We start from the raw sequence: 18,834 nt of genomic DNA, 5'->3' as shown, positions 1-18,834 counted from the left end.
AGATAAAATCACAATTTGATCCATTCTCTGCACTGCTGCTCTTGTGGTTTCAGTTTTGGGTGAAAAGCCACCACCCTCCAAACTCTCACCTTATTGATGTGTAGCGTTTCAGTATCAGGGGTTCTAAAACATTAACTTGACTATATATTGTTATTCAAAGCTAATATCAGTGCCACAGTGTTTGACCCTGCTGTATAAGTTGATTTGTGTTTGTTTTTTGCCTTTCTAGGACCCCAGGTTCAACGCAGAGGTGGACTTGATCACAGGCTACAAAACCCAGAGCATCCTTTGTCTGCCCATCAAGAACCACAGAGAAGAGGTGAGATGATGCACATACAGCAGTAAATACCACATATATGAAGCTTCTTTGGGCCGACGACGAACAGAAAGCACCTAGATGATTTGAACTCAAACTGGAAAAAGGAGACATCTTGTTTGGGGGTAACGGCTCGGGTCTAATTAAAGTATCAGTGTGACATTTTGTGAGCTTATCTGTCTGCCTTAGCCAGAGTTATATGATCAGTGTCATGCTGATATTCTTATCTGGTGTGGTGCTACGTTACAGTAAATGTTGCAGGAATCCAACCTTCTTGAACAATCTACTTACAGGATTAAGGGTTACTGTCGTCCTCTGTGTTCTTTATTTCCCCTGAGCGCTGGCCAGCACTTACCTTCACCAGCTGTAGCCCTGTAGAAGTTTGATGGCAGTGCAATTAGATTTTAATTTGCAAGCTTCTTTTAAAAGTTTTCAGCTTATCTCGACAGTAAAGTACCAGCTAGACTTGGAAACGGCGGCCTCTGGAATTTCGACATTTCGCCACAACACAGGAAATGCTGTGTAACTGGCCTGAACATGCTCCAATCTGCCTGAAACTTTACATGTATGATCAGACTCCTGTCCTGATAACACCCACAGGCCAAAATACACTCTGAGTTGCAGCGCCACCTGGTGGACATACTCGGATTCGCTGACCAGCAAGGATGAGAGGACTCCATCAATGCTGCTTGCAGCTTTAATTATTACTAAAAAGCGCAATACTTCGATAAACGTAAACTGTGACAAACAGGAGAGACAAAAAATGTCAGAATTGTTTGGAGCAATGATGAAACTGAAACCTTCCACACATCAATACACAAATTATATGGAAAGGCCATGTTTATAATTAGCTCTCTAACATTCGTAGATGGGAAACACCATTAATTCACCTTTTGGTCAAAATTCAGAACAGAAAACCAGCTATTAGCCTCTAGAACCACTCTGAATTATGGTTTTGACTGTCTGTGCTTCATGAATCTGTCGCAGGTAGTCGGAGTGGCTCAGGCCATCAACAAGAAATGTGGGGAAGACGGTGCCTTCACTGAACAGGATGAAAAGGTTTGTAAAGTCTTCTGTCTCGCTTAAAAGGACCTTAAATTTAGAAGCCTTGATAAATAGCCATCACTTTGTCCAAAGTGCTGGACAAAGTGGCTGAAGTCTATTAACAAAAGAAACAGTGCGTCTCAGATATTCTGCGTATGAAACGGTCTTCCTTTACCTCAATCTGTCTTTCTGCACTTTAATGCGTCCTTCCTCCTGTCATCTATCATGTGTCTGTGTTAACTTCCTTTCTCTTTTTGTTCTTCGCCTCGCTGATGTATCTTTCTTCCATGCTGCGTCCTTTTCCCTTCTCTTCCTCTCCGTTCTTTCGACATTGTGCTCAGATGTTCTTCTCTTCCTCCCCCAACAGGACTTCTCATCTTATTTGGCCTTTTCGGGCATCGTGCTGCACAACGCGCAGCTCTACGAGACGTCACAGCTGGAAAACAGACGCAATCAGGTGGGTCCGAATGCGTGTTACGGGAGGTTTGTGCACTTTGAAAAGCTCTGTACCTGATGTGTGCGTCTGTATGTTCAGGTGTTGTTGGATTTGGCCAGCTTGATCTTCGAGGAGCAGCAGTGTCTGGAGGTGTTGTTGAGGAAGATCGCAGGAACCATCCTGTCCTTCATGCAGGCTCAGGCTTGCACCGTGTTCATCGCGGACGAAGACTCAATGGTCAGTGCAAACATGCAAATCCATCTTGAGAATGTGCAGTAAATCTGCAGCACAGGACGATAGAGTAGTTAATGTGATTAAACAACGCAGGTCCATGATGCAGTGTCTGGCCAATAAAAAGTTGCCACCTGGATTCAACTAAACAAATAGGTAATTAGGTAATTCCATTGGATAATTACTGCAGTGATGAAACAACTTCTGTAACCCTAGCTGATGCAGGGAGGAGCTTCTCATTTCTTTAACAACCATACTAGAAGACACATCCTGTGGTCATGGAAAGGACGTTAGTCTGTCTCAGAAGGGTCCAATTATTGGCCTGCATCAAGCACAGAATTCAACTAAGGAGATGAAACGACTAAAATCAGGTTAAGAACCGTCCAACGCATCATTAAAACCTGAAGGATAGTGGAGAACCATCATCTTTGAGGAACAAACTCTTACATGATCGTAGGAAACCAACAGTAGAACTCACGGCTGTTTAATAGTCAAAGTAAGAACCTTTCCACACCCATGATGTGAAGGGAACTAAACAGCTGTAGCTCTAAGAAAACCACTGATCGGTGAGGCTAATCAGGGAAAGAGGCTTCAGTTTGCTGTGGAGCATAAAGATTGAACTCTGGAGCAGTGGAAGAAGGTCATGTGGTCTGATGAGTCCAGATTTACCCTGTTCCACAGTGATGGGGGCATCAGGGTAAGAAGAGAGGTGGATGAAGTGATGCCCTCATCATGTCTAGAGCCTACCAGTCTGTGGGGGTTAGGGTTATGATCTGGGGTTGGTCAGGTTCACCATCGTTATGTTCCCAAAGAATGAGGTCAGCTGATACCTGAAGATACTGAATGAGCAGGTCTTTACATCACTGGAGGTTTTCTTCATGTTCCAAGATGTTGAAGCCAGGATTCATGGGGCTCACACTGAGAATGAGTGGATCAGGGAGCATGAGATGGATTGTTCTCCACAGAGTTTAGACCTCAGCCCCACTGAGAACCTTTGGGATGTTCTAGAGAAGACTTTGTCCGACTCTCCCATCATCAATATAAGGTCTTTGTAGAGAATTAATGTATCTCTGGACAGAAATAAATGCTGCAGAAGCTTACTGAAACGATGCCACAGCGAACGAGTGCCATACTCGAAGCTCAAGGCGGTCCAACAAAATATTGCAGTGTGCGACTTTCTTTTTGGTCGGGCAGTGCAGATTTCATTCCCACACATGATGCTGTTCATGGCGATGCTAAATATTAGCCTGCAATATCCACTCCTGTTCCATAATGTGTGTAAATGATTACTGTCCCAACATGTTATTTTGGCTTTCTCATGTGTTTAGTTTATGGGATGGATTTGCTGGTAGCCCTTGTTGTTTGAATGATTTGAGTCTCTTCAGTGACAGTGGCTGGGTTATACAGATTTCAAATTACACTTATACTAATTAAACTGATGAGAAAACAAGTAATGATTGAGGACCGAACTTCTCCAAACTCGCCTGTTATTTCGGCTCAGTGCAGAAAAGATGTGGCTGAAACAGACTGCAAACCAGGCAGTGGTGGTTAATAAATACCCTCTTAGTCAGTCCTATCTCTGGTCTCATCACTCTGAAGCAACTGAGGCAATCACAGAAAGAGGCTTCTTATTACTGTCGAAACGGTGCAGAACTTACCTCAAGGCGGTACGATAATGACAGAAATAACTACTAGATGCTGGTGAAGCCGTTTACACCTTCGATCTGAGCTGCTTTAGTTTCATTTCTGCTCTGTTTCACATAAAGTAATGCTCATACTGTTTGGTAAACCGTGACACAAAAGCATTTTTATCATCCTGCATTTCCAGAATAAAACGTGAAATGTTGCTTTTGCTAGAAAGAGGAGAAGTTGGGAAGAAGGTAGAGAATGTGAGGACTGATGAGATGCTGCAATCTGACAAATAACAGAGAGTGATCAGAGTGAATGGATAGCAAGTAGCTGCTAGTGCAATGGCGCCATTTGCTTGGTACAATCCGTGCCGAACTAAAAGACCCATACTTAACTTTTTATGCGCCCCTATCATCTGATGCATGTAGCACTGAATGGAGTCGCAGTGTAGCAGCTTTGTGTTACTGCAGGTGATTTAATCAACACAACAGATGGTCGTGCATAATGGCTTGGAGCTCTGACGCGTAACTTCTCAAACCAGAAGCTGAACGCTGATCAACATGTCAGTTTTTTTTTTTTACTGCAAAGATGGATGCAGATTCCTGTTTTCTTTACAAATGAAATAGACGTCGTTGTGCTAAGCAGTGCTGTGAGCTACATGCTAATGTGTTGTGATGTTTGCTACCTTAGTTGAACACATCAGCATGTCAGCGCTTGCTAATTAGCAGTAAACACAGGTGCAGCTGATGGGAATGTTTATGATGAAGGGATTTACAGAAGTATCAGACATGTTGAATTTTGATTTGATGATGCCTAGAGGAAAAGTGTGAGGCTTCCACTGCAAATGTAATGCAGAATGTCAGATCAAATTATTTTTTTTTACATTAGGCATCAGGAAAATCTCATAACTGCTCAGCACAGAAACTGAGCAGTCATGAGATTGACATGCCTGTGTTCAGTGCGAGGTCATTTTCTTTGAGTACATCTACACCCCTTGTCAAAAGTTTTGAGACGGGTTCTAATTTATTTGAATGAGAAAGTGTCTCAAAACTTTTGACAGGGGGTGTATATTAAATGGACGCATTCTTTGTTGCTTTGATGTCTGCCACCACTGTTTTTCAAGATTTGATCCATCAGAAATGACACGACTGGTCAGCCTTGGAGGAGTACTGAGCTCTCCGAGTGCTTTTCTTGTTATTAAATAATTCTTTTCAAAACTAGAAATGAGCGTTAATAACCTATAACATTTACCAATCTTGCTCCAACTTGTAGCTAAAAACTGGCAGCTCTGGTCCAGCTTGGTGGTTCTCCAACATTTGTCACACCTTTACATATACACCTCCTGTCAAAAGTATTGAGACGCTTTCCCATTTATTTGAATGAGAAAGCGTCTCAATACTTTTGACAGGTGTAGTTACAGTTGTGTGAATCATCATAAATGAGATTAACTTCAAGGCATACGGTTTGAACGTCACTGCTCCAGCTTGTCTTCGCTCTACTTTTGAACATTGTGCAATCATTGGTTTAAAAACTGAAGATTTGTTGGCTTTATTGGTGTAATTATGAGACCACATCAGGAGATTGTCAACCTTTTTTGTCTCGGTGCAGTCATTTGTGAGAACGCCAAAGCTTTAACTTCATACTGTAAATGTGCGTAATGAGACGCCTTTATTTACTGTCAGAGGGAAAATCTGAGCTGATGAATCAGCCTGTGAGTAGACAGATGAGCAGTGAATAATTAATGATTTAGTGGCACGACAAAGACAACGCAACAAGCGAACAGTTCTTACGCCACAGCAGAGAGTCTCTGGAGGATAGCACAGCGGGATCAAAATGAAAACAAATGCATCAAGCGTGAAGGAAAGGTGAAGGGAGACGCTGTGAAGGGAGTTGTATTGGTGTGAAGGAACAGAGCTGAGTGGCAGCTCATAGAGGCAAACACAGCGATCTTCTCAAGCTTTACTGGCTATCACTTTCCATGAAGTAATGGGAACTTTCTATGTTTGTTTTTCTCACTGACTGCAGATGATGAATTAAATCAAGGTCAGATGTTTTCGATGGTTTACAGCAGACACAAATATGGAGTCTGTAGTGACACAATGTCATCTGAAATATTAAAAAATAGAACATCTAGATAGCATATTAAATAAATCAGCCTTATCTGTTCTTTCCATGCTGGCTTTGGTCAAGTAGCAAGTCAAATGTGTCAAGTTCTGCTGAAGTTTTGGCCAGTTTTTCAAGATTTTGTGCTTGTTTGCTTGACAAAATCTCTCCTATTTTAAATAGTAATTTTGAAGCCATAGAATTACAGAAGGAACATAAGCTAGAACTCTAAAGCTGAACATTTTTCCTGCGTGCCGTCTTGCCTTCGAGACTCAAACAGCGTCAATTCTGCAAAACCCAAAACCGCACTCTAATTTGCTTTTCCGCTGCAGTCTTTCTTTAGCTTCTTGTTATTGTTCCGGTCTCAGGAATATTTTGATTACCTCCCATGACCTTGGATTGCCTGAGTGTTTATTTCTTAAAAACGCAGAATAGCAGCTGCCCTATTTTTTTTTTTTGTGGTAATTTCCACATAAAAACCACCGTGTGGGAAAAGATTTTTATTTTTAAATGACAGTTTCTTTTACATAAAATTAGATACAATTCTTATTTATTCAGGCTTTTTAAATGAAGACAATTAAAGCACTTTATTACAAAGTGTGGCTGTTTGAACAGAACTGCATTTTCTCTGGAAAGCAGCAACTCATTTCGTTAGCAGCATTGTTCAATCCACATCACTGGATAATGCTAAATTATCTCGCTTTTTAGTTGGGCTGCTGCTAGTCTGAGTCTCCAGATGTTGACTTGAGGTATAAGCCTGTAGTTGACCACATTTCTCATGGCCTTGTCCTTCCCTTCTGCTGTATATGTGTTAACATTTTTGAAATCCTCTTTACTACGACAAAATGTTCATGTTTTGTTGTGCGATTATACAGAACTTACGTCAGAGTTCTGTTCCTACGGTGTGACATAAGTCGGAACTCCGGTGAAAATGTAAACAAAACCTTTACGTGCGTCATGATATCAATCAGTTAGCATGTTTGTACAACTACAGTAACAACAAACAGTCACTAGCTCACACTGAAACACAACTCGGTGCGAAAATACCGACGAAAAAGTAAACCTTAAGTCTGACTTGGGAGCCATAATGAAGTTAGCGAATGTAGCATAATCCAACATGGCGGCAAATGTAAACAAAGCAGTCTTATAGCGCCGCGTGACGATGTATGCCTCCGCTCTGCTCGCTAACTAGTTCCACTGAACCAGTTCCAACGCAACAACAAACGCCGTAAGTTGAGGACGTCATAAATCGAGGACCTCCTGTAATTAGTTTACAGAAATACAAACATAGCAGAGCCTTTTTTTCTCCTTATAGCATGAATACTAAAGAGGTGCAGACCATTCTACGCAGCCCCATATTAGCCCTATAGAATGGTCTGTAGTTGAAATTTTACCTTTTGTTTTAGTTACGTTTTGTCTTTTTTTTATCAGTTTTTGATGAAGACTGCACACTTTAATTGACATTTAGGTTATTTTTGGACCAAAAATAAAAGATATATTAAAAAGATACATTTTAGTGAGGTTTCTTTTTGATTTCTTTGTAAATGAATCCTTGGAGGAGACTCTGATTGATGCTTAAATTAGATTAAATTAGAAAATAAAAGATTTGTGGCACCTGTGAAATGAAAACCTTAACCCCAAAGGTTTATTACAGTGACTGTCTGTGGAAAAACAAATAAATACAACCAAGAATTTATTGAATAGTAGCAAACACACCAAGACATACATGCAGTTTATCAGCTGGACCCAGCTGGTTTTTAAACCGTTGATTCAAATAGGAGCTGTTCAGATAGCTTCAGAGCAAAGGAAGGAAACGAAAAGCAGCTTTCAAGAACATAATGACTGATGTCACCGACTCTGCATCATGGAGAAGGAGCAAATACAATCTGTGCTGTCTCTTTGACTACCTACTCTCACACAGCACAGTGTTAGGCCTCTGTGAGCGTTAACATTTGTTTTGGCTTGTCCTCCTCGAGAGACATCCAGCGGCTGAAAAACGCACACCGACACACTTTACTCTCGCACACAGCAAGCGAGCACACGGGGAAATCAACTGCAAATTAACTGTCACACACCGCGAGAGAGAGAGTGATAGACGAGCTCGGTTACTGTAATTCCACATCTCAATACATGCAAAGACGCCTAATCGTGACCCACGACAGCACAGCAACTCCACTCTGCAATTTTAGTTTAACCGTCAACATTTCGGTCCAAACGCCGCAGAGATCAGGAGGAGTCCGGCTTCCTCTGGCTGTGCTGCTGCTGCTGCTGCTTAGAGATGCAGATTTTCAGTTCCTCCATGAACCAGATTACAGAAGAAAAACACGACTAGTTTCAGAAGTCATTTGTCACGTTTTCCTATTTTTTGTAGATTATATTTGTTGCATTGTTTTTGCCTCGGAGCCTCGGCTGAGTTATGCGACGATTGATGTACGTTTGTCCGTCTGTCTGTTCGCAAAATGACTCAAAAACGGACAAACAGATTTGGATGAAATTTTCATTGAAATAACACAAAGACCACCTGGTTAGATTTCGGCAGTGATGTGGCTTCTAGTCTGGATCAGAATTCATAGCCAAAATCCCTAACCTGTGGGTCATGACATTCATCAACCATTCACAAGTTTCAGCTCTTCTTGGGGAGGAGGATGAGAAAGCACTTCATTACTCGTCGAGGGTTGAGGTCCCCGAGTTCGAGGATATCCAGTCCGGCTATAGAATAGATTTTTATTTTGATGAGAATCCATACTTTGAGAACAAAGCTCTCTCCAAAGAGTTTAATGTAAGCGAGAGTGGAGACCCCGTTTCCAAATCAAGTGAAATCAAATGGAAAGCTGGAAAGGACCTGACAAAGTGTCAGACGCCGAACAAAGCTGGGAAGACCTTGGGCAGATTAGTTAAAGATTTCTGTATCACTGTTTTTTCTTTCATTAGTTTATTTGACAGGGACAGAAGAACGTACCTACGAGTTTCCATCTGCAGTCAAAAGAGAAGCAAAGATAGAAAAACAATGCATCACATTTTTTTTAAAAAAGATCTTACTTTCTCACATTTGCGTAGTTAAAAAAAGCAATTTCAAGGACTGTCAGCGCTGATTCAAGTTTCATTTCTCCAGATCCATTTTGTAATTTCTTTAGAAAAGTCTTTACAATCAAATATTGTCTTTAGTTCAGTAGGTAGGAGAAGGTCGATTGTCTAAAGACAGTTTTACGTAGAGGGATACAACACTGTGACTTAGAAGAAGTCCTTGTTGTGTTGGTAGTATTTCAAGAGATGCAATGAATAAAAAACTTGAGAGGTGAGGGTGGATAACCGGTGACTTATTTTGGTGTCATAAAATATCTGCTTTCTTGGTGACAAAAGCTGACCTGCAGTCAAAAGTTTAAAAGCTTCAAAATCATACTTTGGTTTCTCATTTGTTGCTCATTTTTTCATCTAGCACACTCTGTTTTGCTGTAATTTTAGCGTTTGAAATCCACTTTTTGTCGACCAAAAGAAAGTACCGCTTTATCCAGCGGACATCGCAAAACGCCTCCCCTCCCCCTCCACGTCTTTCACTGAGCCGACTGTATTTATGGAGTGAGTGGAGTGGGAGTACACGGCGGTCAAGATGACGACAGCAAGTTAAGAGCGCTGCCATGATTTTGGACCACAAACGGCAGTACTTTGACTGGATGGGGGTGATTCAGGGCAATTTGGGGAGGAGAAAATGACAGAGCTAATACATACGTGTAATGAGACTGTCCACCCAGCAAATGAAGGGTTCCACAAGACTTAAAGCTCTGATTTTGGTGTAGAAAGAAGGAACTTGTAGCTTTTTCAAACTAAGATAGAGCCTCTTTTTAACAAAACTAAAAGCCTTCCTACCTCTTCCAACCAAAATCCTACAAATGGCTGCATGACTGGTTGTTCATAAGAAAACCGTTCCAGTTATTTCCTTTATTTTAAGTGGCCTCAGTTATCAGCGTGTGAGTCAGAAATTGAGAACAGAAAACAGCCTGTACAAAGAACAGACAGACTCACAGCTGATTTAGTGTCAATAATATACTGATATGATAATGAACTTCATGGCCAAAGAATGTTTTATTGCATAAATATATTATATAATCAGGTTTTATATGGTAAAAAAAGTAAAAGTCTAATTTTTAACCACATTTTTGATGTCAGAGACGGTTCCTTGCTGTCAAGAAGATATAAATTTACCAAAGTTCCTCACATAAATCAGTGGACACTACAATTTACAGATGTCTTTGAAACATGCCACATGCTTTAATAGACACTGCAATTTACCAGTGTTCCTTTAACACCTCACATGTATCAGACACCAGGGATGTGCACAGAGAAGCCTCTAGTCCCCATTTAGTTACTGCAGTACAGCATCTTCAACAGGTGTGAGGCCAAAAATGAAGGTACATATGGTAAAAACCAAGTAAAAGTGAAAATCATTAGTAAAATGTATTGGTTTTTGTACAAAAGTCTGTTTTAAAGTCTCATTTTTACCATAATTTCAGCCACTTGTAGGTCAGAAATGTACAACACCCATTGATAACGTATAGCAACATGTGTTTTGGTTGAGAGGATGAAGACTTTCTGAAGATCCAAGCACACTTTGAGACTATTCTCGCTGTTGGAAAAGTTTGCTTAGGGATGCAGTTGAATCGAGGAGCCTTGTGAACGTAAGTTAGGAGTTAGCATTTCAATCCATTTGTTCTTTTGGCGCTAATTCTCGCTGCTTGACAGTTGATTTAGCCCACTGTTTCTCAAAGACGAGGGTCTTTGTCACACCAATGCGTCACTAAAGATTATTAGCATTTTATAAGCTACAAATATGTGAGATTAGAAGTTGTAGAAACACCACCGTTGTTTTGGAATTGCATCATCGTGCAACAAAAGTTCCCTAAAGACATTTAAAAACTGTTTCACCACTGAAGAACAGCTCTTGCCCCGAACATATGCCATCAAAAATATTAAATACAACACATATATTTGAAGATTCATGATGATAAATTGCTGGAGCTGTGAGTATGTGTCTTCATATCATGATACTGGATGCGCAAAAACCACTTTACTGGTCGAAAAACCTCTGAAGAACCCCTCGGCGTGGTCTACTTCAGGCCTGGTTTCAACATGTGTGCATCTCTCTGAGAAAACGTGTCCTGAACACACACTTGCTATTCTTAAAGTTAGTTTGACTAACACTTCAACAAGTTTGCTACCCACAACTGTGAGCCTTTCAACAAGAAATGATGCATCTGACAGGTCCGGTGTTCTGACTGTCAGCTCATCATAAACCCTGTCAGTGAATGGTATGTTGTTGTAAGTGCAGATGCCATGAAACTCAAACTTGAATGCACATTATTGGCCATTTACCAGCTGATTTGTGAAAGTGTTGGGCGGACGTGCCGTGTAGTTGAAGTCCTTTTGTTTAACTTATTAATATTTAAGAGCCAAACATGCAGGGTTTTTGTTTTTGTTTTTGTTTTGTAGATATATTTTCTAGTAAACAGGATTCGGTGTAAATCTACCTACATCCCAGCTCTTGGCTCACTGCACTGTGCTCAAGACATTTCCAACCCCACCACCAATCCCAGCAACAAGAGGTCCATTTGAGAAGTCATTCCACTGGTCTGGAGGCTGGCTGTACTGGATGTTAAGTTATTGTAAATACTGGTTTCGCAGAGTATCAACTGCATAGCCAATCCACCGTTTAGTATTTGTGTTTAGGTCTGGGTTAACTGCACGGGGGAATGCTATGCCACTGAAGTGGTTTGGATTAGGCTACAAAACATTTTTGTTTGACTTTCTCTGGTGTCTGTTAGAACTTGGTTGGCCCAGTAGAAATGAAGTCTCTTGTTTTGAACATTGTCCAGGCTATGAAAGCAGCTTTCATAGAAGTTCCAAAGCAATGACAGACGCATCGAAAATATAGTTAAAGTGGAATAAGGGACCAGTGACGTCTTGAACTTAAATCATGTGATCTCAAGCGGTATCGAAGTGTGAGATAATTGGAATTTATCTGTCTGTGTTTTGCGATAACTTAAGAGTTTTGGCCCCAACCAAATAGGAAGGACTACAACAGAGAAATGTGAAGAGAAAAATTACTTCAGCAGCAGTGCACTTTAACAGATACTAGTTTACATTGAAATCACTTTCTACAGGAGAATGGATTCCCAAGTAGGCCTCAAACCCTCAGGGCCCTAACACCCTCTCCTCGTCGAGTCAGGCGATGTTGCGTGATCGGTTTTCATCTCGTTAATTTGCCCCAACGTGTCCCTCCATCAGACGTTACCATATGAACCCATCCTAATATTCGCCTCGAATATTAGTCCTGATAAATCCTCAGCGGTCCATTTGTAGCAAATCTGTGGATCCAGACCAGGGGGCCGTTTACACGAGGACGCTTGCAGATAAAAACGTCAAAATATTTCAACAAAACACCCTATCGTTTATACGAGGACGGCGTTTTGGGGGCCTAAAAACGCAAAAATTTGAAACCGGCCTCCAGAGTGGAAAAGTAGAAAACTCTCCGCCGTTGCGTTTCCGTCTGAACAGCAAAACGCAAAACTTTGCCGAGATCTGACCGCGTCGCGTACGCGATTACGTCACATACGTGCGCCGGTGCTTTGGTTTGCCGGCCGGTACAAGGAAGTAAACAAAGATGTGATTATTTCCATCCTTCGTACCTTCAAGCAACTCTGGCAGCTCTGTGTACACTACAGGAGTCGTACCAACAAACGTACAGAATCTGTACAGATTCCATTTATGAACATTTACCACGGCGGAGATCCGAAAAGGGAGATAGTAAGCATGCGCGTAGACATGGCAGAGTTTTATCACAGCGCCACCTAGCTGCCTGGCATGCATATCCAATCGAATTCCACACACTATGGAGTCACCGTATATACGCAGATTTCCCTCAAAACCGCTCATCTAAACGTGAAATGACAAGACGCCACTTTTGCGTTTTCTGTTTAGATGGTCCTCGTATAAACGGCCCCTAGAAGCCGCACCACTGCCAAAATCTAATGAGGTGGTGCTTGTGTCATTTGTGACCTTCCCTGAAAATTTCATCCAAATCCGTTTTTGAGTAACGTTGTGCACAAACAGGCAGAAGGTTTCATGACACATACACTCCCTGTCAAAACTTTTAGGACGTTTTACAGGGGGTGTAACTCCGCTGCGTTCCTTGGCCGAGTATTAACCATTACAGCTGCTACAAAATGAGCCTGTTGTCATTGGGAGGATGTTGGCATTTAGCTCAAAGCTCTGCTGTGCCTCAGTACGCCGTCCACGCAAAAATTACTGCTTGTTTTCTGACACTATTAACAAAATATGTGAGTGTTTGTCCCTCTCATGACCCTTTTCCTTAGCAGACCAGCTGTCTCCTTTACTTTTATCCTCCTCCCCTTTTCTCTCTCTCTCTCTCTCCACTCTTTCATTCCTCACTAAACATTTACTCTGAGATTAGGGACTTTTACTGGCCTTATCTGCCAGACGGCCCTCTGTATACAGCTGTCAGCGTATCGTGTCTGTAGTTTCTCAAGCTGGACCCACGGGTCTGTGGATTTTGAGCAAAACCTCTCCTCTATGAAAGGAGCTTTCCTGTAGGAAGTCCAGTAAATGACAGCGCTCGCCTTGACAGCTGGCACTGACTGGACCAACAATAACGGGAGTTTTTAAGCTGTTGGTCTGCGTTGGCTCACTTCGTTTTACTGCAGTGTGTGGTATCGGTTTGGAAACAGTACGGTGTGTGTGTGTTTGCATATGTCTGTGTCCTATATACTGCCCTGGTATGCTCTATGGGTGGGATTTGTTCGCATATGCATGGACCAATAACATAGTTGTGTTTTGCTGTTGTGCACATTTATGTATGGCGTATGGAATGTTAATTACACGTTTGCGCTCATGCATGCGTGCACAGTGAGTCTGCATGCTGTCCATTATGTCAGGGTGAATGTGCGTGTTTGTTTGCGGCGGTGATGTGTGATAGGGTTTGACATCTCTTCACCGCTGACAGTGTTTTGTTCTTCTGTGTTGTTTAACTCTCCACAGTAGAAACTAATCTGGAATTGGCTACAGGTCTGCTGCAACATATTACACAGTGGGAGTGTATTGGTGTGTGTGTGTGTGTGTGTGTGTGGACGTGTTGTACCAATCTCTACTGTTCTAAAACCACCTGCTGTTTTCTTTTCTGTCTTTATTTCTTTCTGCCTTCCTCAGAATCTCCCAGGTTTTGTTACTTTTTTTGAATATTCTCACCAATCCTCCTACTTGAACAACAAACTAGGCCTTCCAACGTCACAGCTGAGACTGTTTTGTCGAGTCATATCTCTTCATCTGATCTGCTGCCTCTGTGGTTAACATTTGGATATGTTGAGGGAGCTGAAAACATTTGGTTAAGTTTAGGGAAAGATGCAAATAATCTGTTAATGGTTAAAACAAGACTAAGAGCTGCAGTCGTGCTTTCGGGTTTGTAAAAGGATAAGTCCATTTACACTGTGAGATACATGCCGACAACAACGTAATATCTCTCACATGCAATGTTTTAACTAGAAATAAGAATAAAATTGCACCATTTACCAAAGCAAGGAAATGCAAAGCCTCTAGAATCGTTGCAGTTTCACTTTTCTGACAGGATTTGGCAGATTAATCATGTGTGACGTACAGTTTGACTGGAAAACTAAATTCCAAATCACTTTATTGTTCATGTCTTGTTTTGGATTTTGTCAACCACTTTGTTAAAAATGAAACATTCTGTGCTCTTTGTCGTGGCTCGGCTGTGACTGCACCGTTAAACACATAAATCTCACCGCACGCTGTGTATTGAGAAAGCAGTGTAAAACGAGCAGACTGTTGGGGTTTTATAGATCTGCCACTGACTCCCAATGAACTATTCCTTTTTCCTATCTAGACATGTAAAGCCGTGACTGATTCCTCCTACGAATACAAGAGGACAAACGTGATTTATTTCAGGAAAAAAAAAATCCATCAGCCCGTGTCATCCTGTTACAAACCTCCCCCCTGCCAGAGACCCCAATAAATGTCATAACATTGCCGGGTCCTTTTTCTGTTTAAAACGGCTTTATTACCCTCACCTAGATAGATCAGGGGGAACTAATGCCACGGAGTGAAAGTGTGTGTACGTGCACATGGCAGTAGGGGGGCAAATTTTTCCAAAACGAAGAAACCTCGTCCATCTCAAACATCCTGTCTTTGCCTCTTAAAAGTGGAAAAAGTATCCTTTGTGAGGGATTGGAGTGCAGGTTGAGAGAAAACAAGGCCCTATGGGGGGGGTTAAAGGAGCAATGGAATGTCGAAATAAACTCATTCTGACAAGACTTGATGGAAGGTAAATCAGCATCTCTTCTTGTTCATGCTTGGAGATGCGTTTTAGGCAGGAAGGACGGTCACAATGCCTGGCTTATTGGGATGTTGGGTTTAGCTTAATTGGAGGGAATGAGGAAGTCGATACGGTCAGAAAACACTCAGCGTGGACCTGCTGCAATGATCATTTTCTGAGATCAGGCTAGATAGAAGCAAGACCCTGTAGGCGGTCTGGTTCCTTATGTCGCCCCCCCATCAAGCCCTAACCACATCACTCAGCCTGTAATGTCTCAGACAAATAAACCAGCTTTTATTCTCTCTGCAGAACTCCTTCTCCAGTGTCTTTCACATGGAATACGAGGAGCTGGGTGAAGTCCTAGACGCCCCCAAAAGGTAAGAGGATCACCCTCAACTGAAGCCGGTTACGAAATCAAAAGTCCCACAGATTGGCCTTGAGGCACACTCAGGCTGTTTCCACCGGTTATTAGCGCTCGAATTTGCAAACCGCCCTTTTCCTCCCTCTCTCTGAGGCCCTTAGATTGAGTAACGACCACTCGCACAAGGACTCTTTATCATCACATAGAAGGAGAAACGGAGAAAGTGAGATGTAAAGTAATGTTTTGGCAGTAATGAAAGCCTCATTCTGTCCATTCAGTCATTTTGAATCGAAATAGAAAAGACAAGACGGAGTGGCTCGGTCCAGTACTCGTAAGTTTGCCGAGCTGATTTGCAGCCTCTCGGGATCTTTTTGAGGTAATCCGCCTCCTTTCACCTGCCAAATTCCCGGACATTCAATCGCAGGCTTTCAGAACAAAGCTCTTGTTCTCATTAGCTTCTGGCTCGATACGCTGCCTTTAGCGTCGCAGTGACGGCTTCTCAATCACAACCTGTTTATCGGGGCAACATTTGGTCTTTTTACGATTTTGGAGGCAATCTGAGACCTTTCCAATGATCGTCCGTCACGCACAGACACGGCTGTTTTGAGGTCATCTTGCACTTTTATTGCATGAGACAGCTCCATTAGTTGCATATGTGGAGCAGCAGTGGATGGAGGCGTATGGGGATGTCCTTTCTTAACCATCCAAAGTAGGCATACATGTTTGTGCTGGATGTTCAGACTTACACTTAAATGCTTCACGAGAAGAGTCACAGATTGCAGCGCTGCCTCTGTGATTAGCTTAATTGTTGTGGCTATGACGGTTGTTGGTTTGTTGGTGCTTTTTTTCAAAATTAAAGCCTCATGTTCTGTCACAAGGAAACAATCATAAAACGCCAAACATTTGTTTTGCTGTATAAACCCTGTCTCCTTCAATTTATGGGCTCAATGATTTATAAAAATCATATAACAATCATTTTTTATGATTGTTATATGAAACCAATATTAAAGTGATGGTGTGATCTTTGCAGTGGTCTGTACCAAAAAAAAAAAATCGCATTCCCTGTGGAGCTGTAGCAGATAATTTACAATTTGGGGCATGTCAGTACCACAACGCTTCATTTCTCGTGGTACGTTGTGACGCATTTTACCCTTTTCATAAAAAGTGATTTCGATGTTGCTCTTAACTATGTACACAGTAGGGCTGGACCCGAATATCCCGAATATTCGTTCACTACAGCGGTATCCGGATATTAATTTTGGTATCTGAATATTCGGACACGGGAGACCAGACGAATGGATCCGAATATTCGGGCCGTCTCCGCCACAAGCCCCGCCCCCCGTCGGACGTTACGGGGCGGAACGAATATTCGGATATTCGTCTTTAATAGGGGCCGAATATTTGGAGGCCAGAAACCACTATTTGGGCCAACCCTAGTACACTGCCCGTCCAAAAATAAATAAATCTGAGAAATGTGACAGTTTTAAGGCTCCTGGTAAAGTGTTTCTCAGATGTTTAGACAGCATCAAAAGCCTCCATTGACATAGCATTTCATTGTTAAAAATTAACAAGGAACAACTTTCCATCCCAGAATCATGCCCGTCACCGTCTATAATGACAGAGTGCAGTGGATACAATTATTTTGCCAATGATTGTGCAAACGCAACACAAAGAACTCCCTTTAAAGAGAAACTACGGGAAAGTCTAAACCTTTATCCCCGTTTTAATGGCTGATTGCTCTTCCATTTTTAACGCTTTATGAGTGCTCAGAGAACATTTCATTCCAGCTAGTTTGTTTTGAGCAAATCAAACTCTTTATATGTTGCACAAGTCACAGATGGTGGTGGCCAAAGCAAAGGATTGTGACACAGGAGACCAAACTTCATGTCCTGTGTCGGTGAAAGGTTGCGGTCTTGGATAAAGATCGGAAAAATCGTGGCTGACTTGGAACAGTTCTTTTCTACAATATTAGTGCTTAGCTGCAGAACCAGATATCGTACAGAAAAACAAATCAAGGAAGATAACAGAAGAATGTGCTCATGTAATAAACATTGCCATCAGATTAGCATTTCTGTTACATAATTATTCCAAAAAATATTGTTTGTTTGACACTAAAAACACATTTCAATGTCTGTTTATGAGTTTTTTGGACCTTTCAGCTGCTTCTCTCTCTTTATTCACGAATACATTTTGATTCTGATGAAAATCCCTCTCTCTGATAAAGACTTTATGTCGCGGTGCTATTCTTAAGTCCAGGGCAATTTTTCTCTTCTTATATAAATGTAATTTTTAGGACAGAGGGCTCCTTTTTTTCCCTGTTTGTTCCCAAAAAATTGATGTCTCAGAAACAGCACGGTGGGCATTTGTAAAGGAGAAAGAGCGTAACGAAGCGCTGCAGACAGAAATGATGGAAAGGCCCATCAGAGCACCAAATGATTGAGGGATCTACAGTCTGGGTGAACGAACGAGGAGGAGAGGATGGGACGAGGCCACAGCTGCAGAGCTTCCTGACATCAACCGGTCCTCCAGCCAGCAGGAGTGAATAAGCTCTAATCTGATTTAAGACGCAATGAGACAGAAACCCTTCCCCTCTGCTCCCTCCCTCCTCCCCAGGCCCGCTGGTCTCCAGGGTGGCCTGGCCTCCACAGTTGCTACGCAGCATCGAAATTCAATCTCGATCTCGGCCCGAGCAACAGAATTGGATTGTTTGTGTGTACAGTTATGTGTGTGTCGTACCGGTTTACCGACGTATGCTGGCCATTCAGATGTGACAGATGTGCTGCAGTTTGATGGATTCCACTGTTGTAGCAGCATCTGTTAATAAAGCAGCAGCTCTGTGGAAACCCCCCATCTGATAGAGGTGAAAGCAGATCAGGGCCGACTCCTGCTGGCTGTTGAGATGTTTGTAAGCCCTGACAAACACAAGAATCCAGATGTCACACGGAACATCTGGAAGTTCTCAAAATGACACTTCACATTGACGTGGTCCAACTCAAAGTTGTTGACTTTTATGCAAGTTTGGAAAACTAACACTGACAGACAGAAGATTACAAAGAGAGAAAGTGAGAAATATATACAGGCAGACGGATATTTTGCTCCTAATTTAACCCTAAAATTGCTTCTTCCACACAGGGCCGTTCAGGTTTGGATTGCTTTTCTCCCAACAAAAACATTAAATCGTCTTTTAAAAAAATGCATTTTGTGTTTACTTTGGGTATCTTTGAATTTGTTTGATGGTCTGCAACCTTTAATTGATTGAAATATTTTAAAAAAAAGAATTTCAGAAGGGAGCAGTTACTTTTTCACGGCACTGTATGTTGAAAAAATGAATTGAGTCAATGCTAAAACTTGATATTTCATCCAAATCGCTTATTCTG

The 18,834-nt window shown here is 41.9% G+C and overlaps 1 protein-coding gene across 3 annotated transcripts in view; it reads left to right on the top strand.

Moving 5' to 3' along the window:
• Positions 1-18,834, top strand: part of pde5ab (phosphodiesterase 5A, cGMP-specific, b) — a 100,530-nt gene that overhangs the window by 46,531 nt on the left and 35,165 nt on the right. For all 3 annotated transcript variants that reach the window (XM_051944050.1, XM_022208239.2, XM_022208236.2), the window contains exons 4-8: positions 230-319; positions 1,304-1,375; positions 1,728-1,817; positions 1,896-2,033; positions 15,406-15,473. In XM_051944050.1, the coding sequence (XP_051800010.1) occupies positions 230-319; positions 1,304-1,375; positions 1,728-1,817; positions 1,896-2,033; positions 15,406-15,473 (458 nt within the window). The remainder of the gene's footprint in view (positions 1-229; positions 320-1,303; positions 1,376-1,727; positions 1,818-1,895; positions 2,034-15,405; positions 15,474-18,834) is intronic.

This window comes from Acanthochromis polyacanthus, chromosome 23 (assembly GCF_021347895.1).
Source record: "Acanthochromis polyacanthus isolate Apoly-LR-REF ecotype Palm Island chromosome 23, KAUST_Apoly_ChrSc, whole genome shotgun sequence".
Classification (NCBI taxonomy): Eukaryota; Metazoa; Chordata; class Actinopteri; family Pomacentridae; genus Acanthochromis; species Acanthochromis polyacanthus.
Note: the sequence above shows the minus strand (reverse complement) of the source record. Positions and strands in the feature narration are given on the sequence as shown.